At 39.4% G+C, this 18,442-nt stretch overlaps 3 protein-coding genes across 5 annotated transcripts; 2 read left to right on the top strand and 1 right to left on the bottom strand.

Annotated features, from left to right (window-relative positions):
• Positions 1 to 252: 252 nt before the first annotated feature.
• Positions 253 to 2,532, bottom strand: LOC136751866 (protein dopey-2-like). Its single transcript, XM_066707620.1, has 3 exons — positions 2,495 to 2,532; positions 1,587 to 1,972; positions 253 to 679 (listed from the first exon to the last, which is right to left on the bottom strand). The coding sequence occupies exons 1-3, from the start codon at positions 2,530 to 2,532 to the stop codon at positions 396 to 398; spliced, it is 708 nt and encodes a 235-aa protein (XP_066563717.1). The 3' UTR covers positions 253 to 395.
• A 1,007-nt stretch (positions 2,533 to 3,539) lies between these two features.
• LOC136751803 (uncharacterized) lies at positions 3,540 to 7,546 on the top strand. The gene is made up of 9 exons (XM_066707576.1): positions 3,540 to 3,643; positions 4,460 to 4,504; positions 4,768 to 4,816; positions 5,401 to 5,512; positions 5,645 to 5,695; positions 5,924 to 6,001; positions 6,372 to 6,428; positions 6,717 to 6,776; positions 7,035 to 7,546. Exons 2-9 carry the CDS (start codon positions 4,468 to 4,470, stop codon positions 7,119 to 7,121), a joined length of 531 nt encoding a protein of 176 aa, XP_066563673.1. The 5' UTR covers positions 3,540 to 3,643; positions 4,460 to 4,467; the 3' UTR covers positions 7,122 to 7,546.
• A 5,340-nt stretch (positions 7,547 to 12,886) lies between these two features.
• On the top strand, positions 12,887 to 17,279 carry LOC136751409 (uncharacterized). Of its 3 annotated transcripts, none has more exons than XM_066707015.1 (5): positions 12,887 to 12,980; positions 14,253 to 14,292; positions 14,517 to 14,566; positions 15,204 to 15,683; positions 16,830 to 17,279. In XM_066707015.1, the coding sequence occupies exons 2-4, from the start codon at positions 14,272 to 14,274 to the stop codon at positions 15,661 to 15,663; spliced, it is 531 nt and encodes a 176-aa protein (XP_066563112.1). In that variant the 5' UTR covers positions 12,887 to 12,980; positions 14,253 to 14,271; the 3' UTR covers positions 15,664 to 15,683; positions 16,830 to 17,279. The 3 variants fall into 3 exon arrangements, with proteins under 3 accessions (XP_066563112.1, XP_066563111.1, XP_066563113.1); XM_066707014.1 differs by lacking the exon at positions 12,887 to 12,980 and adding an exon at positions 13,605 to 13,858; XM_066707016.1 differs by lacking the exon at positions 12,887 to 12,980 and adding an exon at positions 13,605 to 13,869.
• Positions 17,280 to 18,442: the final 1,163 nt, after the last annotated feature.

Raw genomic sequence — 18,442 nt, 5'->3', positions numbered from 1 at the left:
AGAGTATTTCAATACAAACAGTGTGATTGCCAGGACCAGTGTTGGAAACCACAGCTTCAGACTGATCAAATATCTTTCACCAAAGTACTACCAAATTACTTCTGCTCCTTCCTTCTGACAAAGTAAAACATTCATACATCACTCAGTTTAAACTTGTTCGCTGTAACTGTATTGGTATATTCTGACATTAACTAAAAATGCCTTTAGTCTGTGACTAAACTACATGATCAAACATCAGAAACATATCCCCATGTTTGTGTGACCACATCTGAAAAGCAGATTTGGAAGGGACAACAGCCTATATATAGTCTAACAAATATCCTTAATTTACAAATACCGAGTATAAAATATAAAGACATGCATGAATTAATCCATACGTCTGAGGCAATATTGTCTCACAAAACAGTTAGATAGAAGTCGGTTTTCTCTGCAATGATTCGGAGGACCCCAGGGTTGATGGGTGGCACAGTGACCATCTGCAGACGGCCACAGAAGGGGTTATTGTCGGAGATCTTGTAGCGCCGGTTCTTGTCCTCGATGACCAGGGCCAGTGACTGGGAGTGGTTGACCAGCTCCAGCAGAGTGGAGATGGCCACATTCTGTACATGGCAGTCCTTCACAAAGCAGCACAGTGTCATCAGCGACTTGAGCCAGAGGGGCAAGCTGCCCTCCCCATTGCCTGCCAACAACATAGACACACGCGTTACCTTTCTCACCAGAATGCTATACATGACATTCTGTATTTAAGGTAACTTTGACACTAATGAATCTGAATTGGATTTTTCTGTTGGCCAAAGCAGTTTTTATCTAGCTTGTAGTCTACAAAACATATGCATATGTGTGTAGTAGGTCTCTACATTTTGGATTGGCAAAAACTGGATAAAACCGATTTAAAGACTTGTCAGAATACGATCTATATAGTGAATAAGTGATATAGAAATTCACCAGTACTGAACCTGGCATGAAAACATTGCTATTATTATCAGTTACATTAATTACTATGAAAAATACTCCAACTTATATTTTCAGTTAATCTTCTGTCACTGCTTTTCTGCTTATTCTTTCAATGACGGGTTTTACAAGCAGTTGTCTGAGGTTACAGAAGAAACCAAATATTGAGAACATTATATTGTGGGTGCCAGATATGGGCCAAAGCATGGAAAGGCTCACAAGTGGCTGAACCAGGAAAAACATTTGCTGTGCAATGTTTTCAAATATTAAATTTCAGTTTGGCATGACCTGGAGCATGAAGGATTAACAGAGCCCCATTACAGGAGAGGGAATTTGTAGTAGACCTGGGTTAATTCAGCAAGAGACACAACACGCTTTTCCTGGGGCTGGCCAGTGCCTGAAATCTTGCAACATCAAGTTTGGTCTTCCACTACAGCTGTGTCCTGTGTACTGTGGGCTCGAAGTATGAAACTTAGCAGATTGCATGACAGTGGAATGGTGCATTCATCTCACCTCCAACAGTCTGACCAAGGTGGTGTTAAAACCAGTCAAATACACATTCTGATTTCAAACCGACAGGATATAAGGATAGGTCGCTATTCTGAGAACATACACAGGATACCAGAATGTCTCACCGAATTCCTGGAAGACGGTAGTGTAGAGAGCCTCAGTCTCATCCTCTGACAGGTAGACTGGGAAGGTGGTGCACTCCAGCAGTAGCTGACAGGTGGCGGCAAAGGCCTGGCTACAGGACTCAGAGACGTTGGCTTTGTCCTGCAAAACACAGCCTGCCTCCCAGGGCTCCCCTTTGGTTGGGCTCTTCTTCTCCTCTGGGGAGGGGGTCTGCTTCTGCTTGAGGGGCGAGAAGAAGCCAGTCAGCTTCTCCTTAAACTGAGGCATGGAGATCTGACCCGATTCCCAGCCCTTTCGGCCACCAGCAGGCTTGGCCCCCTGGGCTTGGGGGCTCGCTGATCCGCTGTCGGCCTCTCTTTTCTCCTCCTCCACTGGGGACAGGAGGTATCTGGAGGGACAGAGTTAAACAGGTCAAACTGTGGAGACTTCACCCAACAGGTACTATAACAGCAGATCCAGTAAATGGTTATTCCAAATATGTAATCAAGTATTTTTATGAGGAGAACAGTATTGCATTAGGTTAGGAAATGTCCATAAAATCAGGAAAGCTATAAACAATTCCTCCCAAAGGGCTGATCAATAATTGCAAATTCAAGCAGGCTGTTCTTTGGCCTTCTCAGCATCATTTTAACTCATTTAAGAAAACACAATAATCCAATAATCATTTTATAAATTTTATAATTTCTGAAACACAGATTGCTCTAAACCAGGGATTCCCAAAAAGGTCCTGGATTACCTCCGACATGCTGGATTTTGTTCCAACCAAGCCCTTAATTGCTTAATTGAATCCTTAATTGAACTAACAATGCAATACATGCATCAATTATCTCATTAAGAGCTTGTTTGGGACAAAAACAAGCAGGACAGGGGGTCCTCCAGGACCGGTTTGGGAATCACTGCTCTAAACTACGGGTTGCCATCTTCAGTGCATGTTGAGCTCATCTCCATCTGGAAGCTCGGATACATAGGAAATATTTCATGTTTACATAAAATAATGTTATATAAAGTTGTAAAAACTATTTTTTTTAAAGAGTATATATAAACTCATATTATAACTAGCACATCTAAGGGTTGCCAGCTTTGAGCCTTATGGAAGTGTTCGGTAAACCACCTGTATGGAAATACACTTTCATGCATCAGCCTTCCAAAGGTCTGTTAATATATAGTATTGGATACAATGGTACATATATGAATTTTGCCATAAAAACAAAACAAAACAACAAAACTGCCTTACATAGTTCAGAGCCAATATTTTGCAATATATTTTTATTTTATTAGATTAATGTGGACAACTTTCACTTTCAGGTGTAGAAGTTGTTTTAGGACTTTGTGTAAGTTATATATAGTTAGAAATGATCTCCAGCATCAAAAACTAGCAATCAATCTTAAGTCGGTATAGTGCCCTTTCCAATGGTGCCACAGTGTTCTCTACACATTGAAAGCTACACAAGAGAGTGTTAATAAAAGTACTTAAAAATATAATGAAAAATGTGAACAAACCAACCACACTATTCTCACTAACTTAAAGGTATATGTATAATACAATTGGTGAGCACTGCAATCATGTTAAATGCTAGTTAGAAGCCATTTAGAATGAACTGGAAAGATAACGCTTTCTGGGGACACCATTACTTGTTAGACACTTGATGGTTGTAATTTAAATTAATTTTTATTATGTTTTATGTACTCTTTGTCCGTTTTATCCTGTTTTGAATGAACTTTTTGTATGAAGGGTATAAATAGTTATGTTAATATTATTATTATTATTATTATTATTATTATTATTATTATTATTATTATTAATATTATTATTATTATTATTGATGCATTGTATTCGTGCGTCATTTAGAATCAGATAATCAAAGTGATTAATTGCCATAAGGGACCTCGCGTTGAAAGTTCCAAAACATTATGACGTTACAGTTCCTGGAATCTTGTACAGCACAGCTCATGCTGAACTTCCAGCAAACGGACGTCCGATACGACAGCTCCACGAAGTCTTTGGGTTTTACACAAACAGTTTACACCAATAAACAGCTGAGACCTATTTTCTCAAAAGGTAAGACCCAATAATAATAATAATAATAATAATAATAATAATAATAATAATAATAATAATAATAATGCGCTTGGGATAAAATAAACGGAAAGACAGAAAATATTCTATCGACTAGCAAATGAGGGTAACCATCAAGAATTGGCATACAGGCTCGGAGAAAGTAATTCCTGCTGCTGGTTGTTTTAACTCGGCGAACTGGAAAACTGTTCAAGTTTCTCTTTTCTAATTAGTTTCCATCAAAGGGGTTCACAATAATTAAATATTGAAATAAATCATAGTGTATTTGAGCCAGAAGGAATCGGAATTTCAATCGATGTCTGAACTGGAACAGAGTGATGACCTAACGTCGCAGACGTATTATTTTATAAATAGTGAATTAACCTATTAATTCGTTTATGAGTTTGATTCAGTCCGCAGTACAATGGCAATAGTCAAGTAAATATTTAATGACCCCTTAAAAGTCTTAGTTTATATATATATATATATATATATATATATATATATATATATATACACACACACACAAGTTGTTATGACCGTTAGATAGTAAGGTTATGGATGGGTAAGACGTTGGTGTGTTTAAGGTATTTATAACGTAGACCACTATTATGTACACTTCTCAGGTCAATCAGTGTTTATTTATATAGCGCCCTTCGCAGGGTAGCCACAGAAAGCTTTAGAGAGTGATAAACATACTTCAAGAAAATAAATACATAAACAAACAAACAAAAACATAAACTGATGGTCATAACCAAATTGAAATGCTTGGGAGCTTTAGAAACCAGTCATCTAACAAAGTTGAACTTTTTTCTTTAGATACCAGGATGCACAGACTGAGGATGAGGAGGGGCTCAGTATCTAGTAAGGACTTAATAAATATCAGTTGAATATCAAAAAACATCTTTAAACATCTTTACCATTTGCATCTTTAACTGGGGACATTGCAGTTAGAGGTAAAGGTATCTGGAACAATTAAGATGAAGTTGCATTTAATTGATTTTGAAACAAACTAAAACAGACAAGTTTAAGGCTCTACCCCTAGTTGCTCTAATTTCCATGTATACGAAAACGAATTGTAAGCAGTATAGTCTTCTAATGCCACTACATTTTTATTATCTCTGTAGAGGACACAAGTGACAGTGGCATTGATGACAACTCAGACACTGAATGCAAGTAAGTACTTGAAGGATGAAACTGATCTGAGGCAAACAATAAGTTATTATTAATATTACCGAGACAGAATATTTTTTCCCAGTTATTCTGCTTGATTAGTATATTGCTTTATGAAGGAATTTGCTATTTCTTTTATACAGATAATTTATGTTTGTCATTAGTTAATGCTGCATTGTTGATTTACTAAAAAAGTAGTGAAAGGAATAGTCCACTTGCATTTCTACAAACCAGTGCCAGAATAGCCAGATTTGTTACACATTTCTTAGCAGATACCCCTTCCCAGGGAGAATACAGTAAAAGCAATATGTACAATTTAAAGTAAGAATTGCAGACATAATAAATGTAAGACTGAAGTGAAGAATGGAGTGTCACATTTTAACCGGACCTGAAAAGTGGTTTTGTGGTTTAAAATTGAGAAAATTATATCAGGTCATTATCTCACCTGACTGACAGTTTTTGTTCTAGTTTCCTTCTCAATTTTACATTTGTAACCTGTGAGTTTACACATTTCTGACCTGACTGGGCTTACTCTTTACGGCTCTGCCGAACTGCAGCTGACTCTCTTCTGTTTATTCAATATTAAGGTGTCCAGTGATGGAGGAGATGGCCAGAGAGCAGTTCTATAGATCGGTGGAGCTCACTCCCACATTGAGGAGAAATGATCCCAAAAGTCTAATGGATTATTGCAGGAACCTGGTCAGTAAACATTATAGAAAATGATATGTGCATTTTAAGTCTCCAGCCATTTAAGTCAAAGCTGACATAAGCTTACTCAGGCAGCTTGGTTTTGCTAAACAAACCTATAACATTTTTTCCCCTCTCACACAGATCAAAGCAAAAGACATCCTATCCAAGGACATCTCTAAGAAGGAAAAAGAGGTGAGAAAATGAGACTACATTTAACATTGTTGATATTTCTTCATAGCTCCCCTCCTTCCCATTCTTGCCTTATTTTCAAACTTAAAAGTTATACATGCCCTGCTGCAAGTTAGAAGGCCGCACCTTTAGAGATGACAAGAGTAAAACAACTTCTGCACAAGAGAGACCTTTCATAACCAAAGTATATGTACAAACACATATTCTCTGTGGGGCATTTATTTTTTACAGGTAAAACAGGTCCAAAAAGAAAAGAATCAGCGCATTTCCATCAAGAGCAGCATCACGTCAGATCTGAAGATTGCAGAGGTGGGCGTGTTATCCTTAATTTGTTAAAATGGGGGAAGGGGAAGATGCCCTGTGTTCTAGCAATCTCTTTCTGCAACTGGAAACACCAAGCTAGTTTTTTATATGCTTGAGTTTACATTATATCAAAAGACTTCAACTGGATTACGGTCCACCACACTATTCAATAGATATGAGCTAGCCTTTGAAATGGACCAACTGTTTCACATTACATCCATTGTTGTTGAGCCATCGTTGGCTAGTGAAAAAGCATGTTAAATACTCTGACTAGCTTTCAGAATAGCTTCTCTGGGTTTATGTTTAGAACACGTAATATGTTTATATTTGTAATGCGTTTAATAATCAACCTCATCTAACTTGTCTTTCCCCACAGCGTAAAGTCTTTCTGACCTCAAAGGCTCTAACTATGCTGGACAGGTTGATCAAACACGTAAGGCAACATCTGATTTTTCTCTTCCAATTCTGTTTTTAGCACTCTTCTAAAGAAAACAAAAATGCCATCAAAATGGGGGATGCTTCACATTGTGGCAACTCTCAGTGAGCTAGTACACACCCTTAACCTAAACTTCACAAGCAGCTTTCAAAACCTGTGATTCCATTTACGATTCATTACATATTTTCCATTGTGATTACAACCCAACAACCCAACACCAGCTGCAGGGACAGTGTGGGTCTTCAGGCGGTGAGTGACTCTCAGTACTGGACTTTTCCCTTACAGAATCTGAATGAGAAGGAGGAGCTGTTGACTTCTCTGGAGGAGATGCAGAAGGAAAATGAGGTGAGGAGTGAAACTCTCTATTCTATCCAGGGAACTTGTGAACAACAGGGAAATAAAATCCAAATCTGTGCCTTTGTAGTGTAATTTAAAGCCAGTAACAGTCCTATGCAGCTTTAATGGGATGGGTTTGTGGGGTAGCCAATTGTGTTCATGGAAATCAAATCTTACCTACAGAGCGCACCTGCCACCTTATTACAGAGATTTACAAATGATCAAGAATGACTGTTTCTGATCCCCTCTCCCCTCATTCTCTTTCAGGCAATGGAAGCTGAACTAAAAACTGCCCGATGGAAGCTGTACGTCTCCTTAAAAAAGATGCACGGTGGCCACAGCAGTGGCAGCTGATTGGTCTTTGTCTGGACCGGGAGCACGTCAATTTTGTATTATGTTTTTTTTTTTTTTTCTCATTTGATACATTCATTTGAGACTATAACTTCAATAATTCAGTCATATACAACTAATCATGACAGTTGACTGCGGCAACTGTAGGCTACTTAAAATGGGTTAAAAATTAAAGCTTGTATGTCATGTGAACTGTGGGTCCAATTTCTGATGTTCAGATGTTTTAATAACATCTGAACATCAGGAATCAAACCCACAATGCTGGGCTCACATGACATACAAGCTTTAATTAGAAACCTGGTTTAAGTAGCCTATAGCTGCCGCAGCTAACTGTCCTGATTAGTTGTACATGACTGCATTTTTTAAGATATAGTCTCACATGAATTGATGAATTAAGGAAAAAACATTTTAATAAATAATAAAAAGTGTATGTGTGTGTGTGTGTGTATATTATATTTATACCTATATATGTAGGTATACGTGTTCTATGGGTCTACAATAAGTAATAGCACTCATGATTACAAATGCTCAAGGGGAGAACATATGATGGGGGTGAACTGTTGTGGGGACAAATTGTTATTGGGGAATTGTGGTGTTGGGGAATAGCTACAGGGATCAACTGTAAGGGACCCGACCAGCTGTGTGTTAATTAAACAAACAAACAAAAAAAAAAGATTCTCTGTGTGTTGTTTCCCACTTCTTGCTAATGCTTACCCACAGCAGTGCAGCACATTTTGTATTTATTTTTAGTCATAGATTTCTGCCTCTTCCTTTGCTTTCTTAGCTGGAGGTTAAATCAGTTGAGTCTAAGCCTTTCTTTTTGTGGATCAAAATGTTCCTTCAATTGAAATGTACAGTAGACAGAATCTACTGACGGAGTCCAGCGGGCCAATTGTATTCACTAGGAATTTACACAGTACAAGAGTCAGCACCCTTAAGGAATTTCACGATTTTTGTTCAGCTGGTCCAATTATCCAAACTTTTTTCTCCAGGGTTTTATTTGGATTCATGCAGTACAACAGGGATTACTGTGCGACAGGTTTACATGAACAAGAGGCACATATAACTGGGAGAGGATGAGCCATTAGAGCACAGTATTCAAACTTTGCATTTGGATACAATATCTATCAATTGGTTACAAAACATAGATTTATGGAATTGGGAGTTCAACCAAAGCCATTGACCCCAGTTCTGTTTATGTAGTTACAGCCACAAAGTCAGACTAGAATAGACTGCAGAAACAGAAATGCCACAGAGGTTTAAATGCAGAGGACTCTCCGAATGTGGTCTAGACTGGATCAATCTCCATCTACCTACTGTGTAGAACACACTTTTTTGGACGGAGAAGACAGGATTCAGTACAGTCTGAAATGTAAATATTGAAGGATCCGTCTCTTGAAAATCTTCCCTCTAAGAGTGGATAATTGTGCTGGGACGAATACATGGCTCCTGGAATTGATCAGTTTTTTATGCTAATCAATTTATATACAGAATATTATGGGCTACAAAATTGATATGGGTCATTCACCCAAAACATGGACCACGGAGGATGATCACCAACTTGGCAATAGTTCAAACAAACAAAACGTTAATACATATACATACATTATTAGCAAGTATACAAAATTAAGAAATACATGAGTATTTGTTTTCACTAAAATGGTTCAAAATTATTGTCTGCCTAAACAGAATTTACACTGATATAATAAGATTAAGCCTAATTGATAGATTTACAATTTTTTTACCCACATATCACGTTTGAAACAGTCAGTGTCTTTATGCATCATAGTATTGCATAGAAACTACAGAGTTGTAATATACTATCATATGCATATAACCACACAAATATAGGGTCGGTTTTATAAAACTTTTGATGAGAATGCGTGCAGTGTTGTGAAATTAATAATTTGTGTCTGCATGGTGTCCTGAAGTCACGTTCGATCGTTACCTAAATTGCATGTATTTTCTTGCACTCGGCATCCAATAAAAGCATTTATGCTACATTTATAAGCAACATACTGTTGACGGGAAAATTAAGTAAGGTTACGATGTGTCATGAGTGGAACGAGCGATTTTGTTTGAGGTGTCACATTTGTAATTCAGGTTATGACAGAGACTTCAGTCAGTAAAACAAGTTGAGAAGGTAATTTAAGGTGGTTTTCAGTTGCTATTGGTCTTGTCATATTGTCATGAACACTTGCAGATGCTTTCAGACATTGTTGATATGTTAAAATTAATATCATCAGACAACCAAAAACACAATATATTTGTTGATATACTTTTTGTACACCTGTTTGGTGTGTTTGTTCCAATCAAGAACCTAGGGGGTGGTGGTAAAAACATGACATAGCACATGTAGCAGGCTGATTGTCTTTTTTCATACAGATGATTTTTCTTTTTTTTTAATTATTAAATGACTTATCAAAAAGACACAAGAATATAATAGAGAATGACATATTCAATGTTTTACTCTCATGTAACACTAGTGGTGCATGTTTTAAGAGGATTACCTATATATATCCTGCATTTCAGTATAATAATATAATTGGCTTAGCTTTCATTGTAAAACTGTTTTACTATATTAACAAAGGAACTAATGAGACAAGGACTAAATTTCCTACAAACTACATTTCGATTTTGTTATTCTAAGCATGATACAGCCCCTCAGCCTAAGGAGCAGTTCAAGGAGCATGTGTTGTGATTTACTGGCTTTGTTCGAGAACCCGTTTTGGTTACCGAACACAGATTGTTTGAGAACCATGCCACCACCCTGGATACCCCGCTTATGAGCACGACTAGGACCTGGTAACTTGGACTGGCACGTGACCATTTAGAAACAGTTTAGTCGCCCACAGCTAGCATGGGAGTTTTTTTAAGTTTAGTCAGTACCCCATCAGGATTAGGGATTGCATTCTGTTTTACATGTAAAGGTTACTTTTGTTTCACAACTGCATATTCTGTCAAATGGCCAGCCCTGATCCCCAACAGCACACTTTTGAGCCCATGCTGTGTTTTATATATAACATATAAAAGTAGTGAAGTTCTTGACACAATAAAAATAATACAAAAAAATCCTCATTTGTTTTCATATCCTAGATACAGTATAGACAATTTCTGATGCTCCTTCTCTCTGCTCCTTGGTTTACAAATATATTATCTTCCTTTTCCTAAAAAAAATATAAGCACTATTTAAAATGTACACACTCTGCTTCACTGTATCAGGCAAACAAAAAAGCAAAGAGAGGACACACTAGACAGACATTACACTACTAATTTCTATTTTTAAGGAGTCAGCTTGACAACAAACAAAATATACATTGATCAGCCATAACATTATGACCACTGACAGGTGAAGTGAATAACACTGATAATCTCGTTATCATGGCACCTGTCAGTGGGTGGGATATATTAGGCAGCAAGTTTTGTCCTCAAAGTTGATGTGTTAGAAGCAGGACAAATGGGCAAGAGTAAGGATCTGAGCGACTTTGACAAGGGCCAAATTGTGATGGCTAGATGACTGGGTCAGAGCATCTCCAAAACAGCAGCTCTTGTGGGGTGTTCCCAGTCTGCAGTGGTCAGCACCTATTAAAAGTGGTCCAAGGAAGGAAAAGTGGTGAACTGGCGACAGGGTCATAGGCGGCCAAGGCTCATTGATGCACGTGGGGAGCGAAGGCTGGCCCGTGTGGTCCGATCCAACAGACGAGCTACTGTAGCTCAAATTGCTGAAAAAGTTAATGCTGGTTCTGATAGAAAGGTGTCAGAACACACAGTGCATCGCAGTTTGTTGCGTATGGGGCTGCGTAGCCACAGACCAGTCAGGGTGCCCATGCTGACACCTGTCCAATGAGTGGAGGAACATAATGAATGCAGATGCCTCCAAACAGGTGTACTGCATTATACAATTAAGCAATTAACAACCTATCATGCTCTGTGGCATGTATACAAATGCTGAGCAGGCCCAGCTGACCTGAATTTTGGATTAAGATGGCAATATACAGTGAGGGAAAAAAGTATTTAATCCCCTGCTGATTTTGTATGTTTTCCCACTGACAAAGAAATGATCAGTCTATAATTTTGATGGTAGGTGTATTTTAGCAGTGAGAGACAGAATAACAACAAAAAAATCCAGAAAAACGTATTTCAAAAAAGTTATAAATTGATTTGCATGTTAATGAGGGAAATAAGTATTTGACCCCTTTGACTTAGTACTTGGTGGCAAAACCCTTGTTGGCAATCACAGAGGTCAGACGTTTCTTGTAGTTGGCCACCAGGTTTGCACACATCTCAGGAGGGATTTTGTCCCACTCCTCTTTGCAGATCCTCTCCAAGTCATTAAGGTTTCGAGGCTGACGTTTGGCAACTCGAACCTTCAGCTCCCTCCACAGATTTTCTATGGGATTAAGGTCTGGAGACTGGCTAGGCCACTCCAGGACATTAATGTGCTTCTTCTTGAACCACTCCTTTGTTGCCTTGGCTGTGTGTTTTGGGTCATTGTCATGCTGGAATACCCATCCACGACCCATTTTCAATGCCCTGGCTGAGGGAAGGAGGTTCTCACCCAAGATTTGACGGTACATGGCCCCGTCCATCGTCCCTTTGATGCGGTGCAGTCGTCCTGTCCCCTTAACAGAAAAACACCCCCAATGCATAATGTTTCCACCTCCATGTTTGACGGTGGGGATGGTGTTCTTGGGGTCATTCCTCCTCCTCCAAACACGGCGAGTTGAGTTGATGCCAAAGAGCTCGATTTTGGTCTCATCTGACCACAACACTTTCACCCAGTTCTCCTCTGAATCATTCAGATGTTCATTGGCAAACTTCAGACGGGCCTGTACATGCGCTTTCTTGAGCAGGGGGACCTTGCAGGCGCTGCAGGATTTCAGTCCTTCACGGCGTAGTGTGTTACCAATTGTTTTCTTGGTGACTATGGCCCCAGCTGCCTTGAGATCATTAACAAGATCCTCCTGTGTAGTTCTGGGCTGATTCCTCACCGTTCTCATGATCATTGAAACTCCATGAGGTGAGATCTTGCATGGAGCCCCAGACCGAGGGAGACTGACAGTTATTTTGTGTTTCTTCCATTTGCGAATAATCGCACCAACTGTTGTCACCTTCTCACCAAGCTGCTTGGCGATGGTCTTGTAGCCCATTCCAGCCTTGTGTAGGTCTATAATCTTGTCCCTGACATCCTTGGACAGCTCTTTGGTCTTGGCCATGGTGGAGAGTTTGGAATCTGATTGATTGATTGCTTCTGTGGACAGGTGTCTTTTATACAGGTAACGAGCTGAGATTAGGAGCACTCCCTTTAAGAGAGTGCTCCTAATCTCAGCTCGTTACCTGTATAAAAGACACCTGGGAGCCAGAAATCTTGCTGATTGATAGGGGATCATATACTTATTTCACTCATTAACATGCAAATCAATTTATAACTTTTTTGAAATGCGTTTTTCTGGATTTTTTTGTTGTTATTCTGTCTCTCACTGTTAAAATACACCTACCATTAAAATTATAGAATGATCATTTCTTTTTCAGTGGGCAAACGTACGAAATCAGCAGGTGATCAAATACTTTTCTCCCTCACTGTATGTGAGCAGATCTGCTGTAGTACAATTAGAGATTTTGTAGAGAATAAGATAATTTTTTCTTCATCCAAAAGTAATAGTTATTTATAACAATATATTGTAATGCCTGCAAGGGGTCATATGATGAAAATGTTGCAAAACAGAGTCCATTAATATTGTTCATTGTTTCCAGCAACACTATGAAAAGCCTGGACAGAAAAGTTTTGCACTATTGGCAGAAATATTGTGGGAATAGTAGTACAAATCGTCCTAGCAGGAGAATCCTGATTCAGGAAACACAGTAAGTATCCATTCATGTTGGGATGTATATGTCAAGTTGAAAAATAGTCTGCAGTTCCCTTTCACTTAGGGAAACCAAAACAGGTATCTTGTTTGAAATGTGTATGAAGAGAGGGTTAATATGCTCAAACTTGAGAATACATCCAGCAAAGCACACAAGATCCCCTTTCTCTCATTGGCCGTGGAGGGAAAATTATTGCTAACAGTTAGTTAAATGTCTTATGATGCACGACAGTGTTGTGCAACATCCGTTTACATAATCATCATCCTATCAAGTTTTTAAGCTTTCTAGATCATGTGCAGTTACTTTCAAGATGTCAGCTTCCACTGAGCATAACATCGGTGTGTCCTTGAGGCCTGCAGTCTGCAGGCCTTATTTTGTTGCCAGACAGGAAAAACATACTTTTTCCTCCTATATATATATATATATATATATATATATATATATATATATATATATATATATATATATATATATCTCTTCTGTGGAAGGGGCAGGACTTACAAAATGATCGACCAATCGGTCCGAATGTAATGATAGGATGTTCATCCTGTCTGTCAATCTATATTTGCATACCGCCGCGCAACTTGTTCGCGCAGACAATCACACGTCATCAGCGCGGGTTTCTAGACGCTGTGCAGAACGAGCGCGAGAATGGAAGGCGAGCCGCAGTTTCCATATTTTCCCCCTGTACCACCACTAAAAGGAAACAAGAAAAGAAAGACCGTGTTAGAAACTGCTACAACGAAAAAACGTCTGGATAAAGAGCGTGCTAAAAGCAGAATTAACATTGGCGTTGCTTTTCCACGCTGGAGGCAACTGCGGGACTCGAAGGGTCTGAAAAATGATGCCATGGTTGCTTTTTTTCTTTTGGACAAGTAATTATATGGTTTGATTTGTTTTTGATATATTTTGTTAATGTAATGAAGTATTTAGCTCATGTAGTGTGAATGAGACTGCGGTCATCTGAAACCGTTGCGACTGATTCCACCCACACGTCTCTCCTGGCGCTGAGACTGTGCTCTGTGTGTGTGTGCGCATGTGTGATAGAGGGGGCGTGGCTTTGGAGACGCTCTGAAGCGAGGGCGGCTCTGTGCTTTCAAAACAAGCTGCGAACTGCTGCCTCTCAGGATTGCACACCCTAGCTTTAAGCCTGACAAAAGTGCAGAAGTACAATTGTTATAAAATGTGCAGTAAAGTATATGCGAGAGGGGGGCATAAGAGAAATCACAGTAAAACAACAGGAGTTAATATATGTTTGTTTGTTTTTAGTGAGGAAATTCATACACAGATGAGGACTAGAGGACAGGAGGTAAGGGCATTTTATAATGGGCTGGATTGCAGATTAATTCCTGACTGGTTTACTTAGCACTGCTAAGTAAATCTTGCTAAATCTTCACTATAATTGTGATACTGGTACCATTATTGGAGGTCCCCTGTGAATCCTGTCCAGAATAAATAGCAGTAGCAAATAAATAGTATTTTTATAAAGTCATTTGGGCTAGAATTACATCTCTGTCATCTTCATTCCCTCAGAACAATGGCTTGCCAGTAATCACAAGCTACTACTCTCTGGCTCCTAAAAGGTATGTATGGTTCAGTGAGATGCAATCTCCCCTGAATTTGAACCTTTGAGAATTAGCTTCATTCACATTGGTCTGATCTGTTTTGGCTTTTTATATATAAATCAATATATATATTTAATATAGTTCGTGCTTGAAATAATGTTTCAGATTACATATGGAATCTGTTGTATATGCAATTCACAAATTCAAAAATTGACATTGTGTGTGAGAGACAGAAATCTGAGACATTTAAAACAATCTGATACATGAAATGTGTGATAGAGAGAGCAATTTTTAAGGTTGGAGGTATTTTATCTACCACATTTTGTATGCATCAGATTTTTTGTTATCTGAAACATTGTATCAGATTTATTTTTCTCACACACTGCTCAAGGAGAGCAATTTTTAAGATTGGAGGTATCTTTTCATTGTATTTTGAACATCAGTACTTTCCAGGAATCATGTTTGTTTAAATTTGGTTGATATTTACTTATTATGTCCTATTTGACACTATGTTGTCAGTGTCAACGATGATATGATGTTCAAACTGGATTGAAGAAATGCCTTCGACTGAAATAGCTGTGCTCAATTCAGCACCAGTGTGCTCTCTGAAATCCCTTTTAATTCAGCCCCAAGAAATATCCTTCTACTTTTTCAGGGGGAAACACATATCCATTATGGCCCCAGAAAGCTCTAAAAGTAAGAAGGCCAAGGAAGATGACACCCACAATGCTGTGGAGTGCCTAGATGCCACACCCTGCTCCTCCAACTCCACTGATTCTCCTCCCAGACCGCACTGCTCCTCCATGGCATCCCAGACTGAGGTCAGAAGCCCCATTAAGCAGGAGAGTCTTTCTGAGAGAAAACTTATTTGCCAGATGCAGGATTTAAAGATGACATTTCAGGAGCTGACAGAAATGAGGAGAGTGCAATTTCAGATGCTAGAGAAGAACAAGCCAGATGCAGGCAGGTCCCAGGCTGCAGGGTCCCTATCAGATGTGGGCCGCAGAGAGGCTGAAAAACCGCAGGAGTTGTTGCAGGAGGTGGAAAAGCAGTGGAAAGCCCTTGAAGCTGCAAAAAAACACTTCAAAGCAACAATGACCAACTGGACCAGCTAGATTCAGCAGCAGTTACAAGAGTAAGCATTGACTGAAGGTCACTGTACACACTTGTGGGAATTACACTATCCTAACAGAGTTTTTAATTCAAGGAATTGTTCCCAATACATTTTTTATCAGACAGTTAAATATTGTTTTCCAGACTTAATCATATTAACTGTTATAAAAGTCACATTAACTCAATAATACTTCTGTAGGTGGATATAGTAAAAAAGAGCGTCACATATTTTTTGTTGCATGCACTGATTTGAAGAAATCTCACAAAGTTTGAAACGAGAGAGGGTCTGTTTATCAATGTCAGTTTAAAAATAATTGATCCTTTTCTTCCTCTTTAGCTCTTTAGTCCCCCCCAGTGTCTCCTCCCACACAGAGGACTCGAAATGCATGTCCACCCCACTTCTGAAACCAAACCTACACCTCCGCTAATTACACGCAGCTCGTACTTAAACACCGCATATAGCACTAGACTGAAGGCTTACCCCCCCTGACAAGCTACAGTATATAACTACAATCTATTCACTTTATTGTGTCCTGGAGCTCTACTTTTCACTTTTTTGCTCCCCAATTATAATGTCACTTGAGCAGAGTCCAGGCAGTGAGAAGGCGGGTTTTCAGTGAATCATTAAAAGCACAGGTCCAGAATGAGAGAAAACAAAAGTGATGCTACATAATCTTAATACTAAGAAGCAAACTAAAGAGTTTTTCTTTTAAAACTGTGTTGCAGAAGGTTGGATCTCGCCAAATCAGTTGTGCAAATCTTGAAGGCTTTGCCTCAACAGCGTCAGTATCTGATCCCTGGTTTGGTTATACATCACCATACTCTCTGTAACTCCTGCACTCTTCCATGCCACTGAGGTGGTGCTGGCTGGAGGCAGTGTTGCTTTGTTCACATCTCTGCTCTGGGCTCTTCTAGACAGGAACTGCTGATTACAACCATTAGGATGATTAAAAACAGGAGTTTTGAGACTTGGACTCACAAATAGCATGAATATCAAGATCTAGCACTGTGTGATTTGTTGTTACTGCTATTATGCTACCTGAGAGTTGCCATAGTTACATAGTACTTCCATTACTCCTCTTTGCAACACATACATCTCCAACAGTAATTTAAAGTCTGTTGTATTCCTGTCTAACTCTTTACTTCTCTTCGCTTCTCTTCTACACAGGAGGCTGTAAAATCTCTGTCTGAGCATTGGGAATCTGCTGGACTTGGAACAAGTGAACGATGAGAGTGATAAAATTGATAATGTACTGAATCAAGTCTTGAAACACATCTAAACTGGTGCAGTCACAGCCTCTTGTAGGTTTTGGAAATCAAAAAACATGTATTCCTGTTTTGAGAGAATCATCTTTTATCCATTTTGATGTGCTTCGGATTTGTTGGTTGTCTCCAGCTTTGTAACAAGAGCTAGTTGCTACGGATCCACGAGGAAGAATGAGCAGCTCTCCACACTTGAGATCATATCAAATTTTATACTGTTCCTATTTTTTATATTTGGTAGTGCTGATGTTTTCGATTTACTTACCTGTATTTTAGAGTTTTATAAACATTTTATAGTTTTCTGTCCTTAGGTTTTGTTAATGGCAAAATTCTTGATAAGATATATATTTTTACATACATGTCTCAGTGTGTCAGTGACTGGCTGTCTGTTTAGATAAATTACCTAAGTATTAAAAGTATTAAAGTATTAAAGTATTTGATCCCCTATCAATCAGCAAGATTTCTGGCTCCCAGGTGTCTTTTATACAGGTAACGAGCTGAGATTAGGAGCACTCTCTTAAAGGGAGTGCTCCTAATCTCAGCTCGTTACCTGTATAAAAGACACCTGTCCACAGAAGCAATCAATCAATCAGATTCCAAACTCTCCACCATGGCCAAGACCAAAGAGCTGTCCAAGGATGTCAGGGACAAGATTGTAGACCTACACAAGGCTGGAATGGGCTACAAGACCATCGCCAAGCAGCTTGGTGAGAAGGTGACAACAGTTGGTGCGATTATTCGCAAATGGAAGAAACACAAAATAACTGTCAGTCTCCCTCGGTCTGGGGCTCCATGCAAGATCTCACCTCGTGGAGTTTCAATGATCATGAGAACGGTGAGGAATCAGCCCAGAACTACACGGGAGGATCTTGTTAATGATCTCAAGGCAGCTGGGACCATAGTCACCAAGAAAACAATTGGTAACACACTACGCCGTGAAGGACTGAAATCCTGCTGCGCCCGCAAGGTCCCCCTGCTCAAGAAAGCACATGTACAGGCCCGTCTGAAGTTTGCCAATGAACATCTGAATGATTCAGAGGAGAACTGGGTGAAAGTGTTGTGGTCAGATGAGACCAAAATCGAGCTCTTTGGCATCAACTCAACTCGCCGTGTTTGGAGGAGGAGGAATGACCCCAAGAACACCATCCCCACCGTCAAACATGGAGGTGGAAACATTATGCTTTGGGGGTGTTTTTCTGCTAAGGGGACAGGACAACTGCACCGCATCAAAGGGACGATGGACGGGGCCATGTACCGTCAAATCTTGAGTGAGAACCTTCTTCCCTCAGCCAGGGCATTGAAAATGGGTCGTGGATGGGTATTCCAGCATGACAATGACCCAAAACACACAGCCAAGGCAACAAAGGAGTGGTTCAAGAAGAAGCACATTAATGTCCTGGAGTGGCCTAGCCAGTCTCCAGACCTTAATCCCATAGAAAATCTGTGGAGGGAGCTGAAGGTTCGAGTTGCCAAACGTCAGCCTCGAAACCTTAATGACTTGGAGAGGATCTGCAAAGA

This window comes from Amia ocellicauda, chromosome 6, assembly GCF_036373705.1.
Source record: "Amia ocellicauda isolate fAmiCal2 chromosome 6, fAmiCal2.hap1, whole genome shotgun sequence".
NCBI lineage: Eukaryota > Metazoa > Chordata > Actinopteri > Amiiformes > Amiidae > Amia > Amia ocellicauda.
The sequence above is the reverse complement of the archived record's forward strand: the minus strand, read 5'-3'. Positions and strand labels throughout refer to the sequence as shown.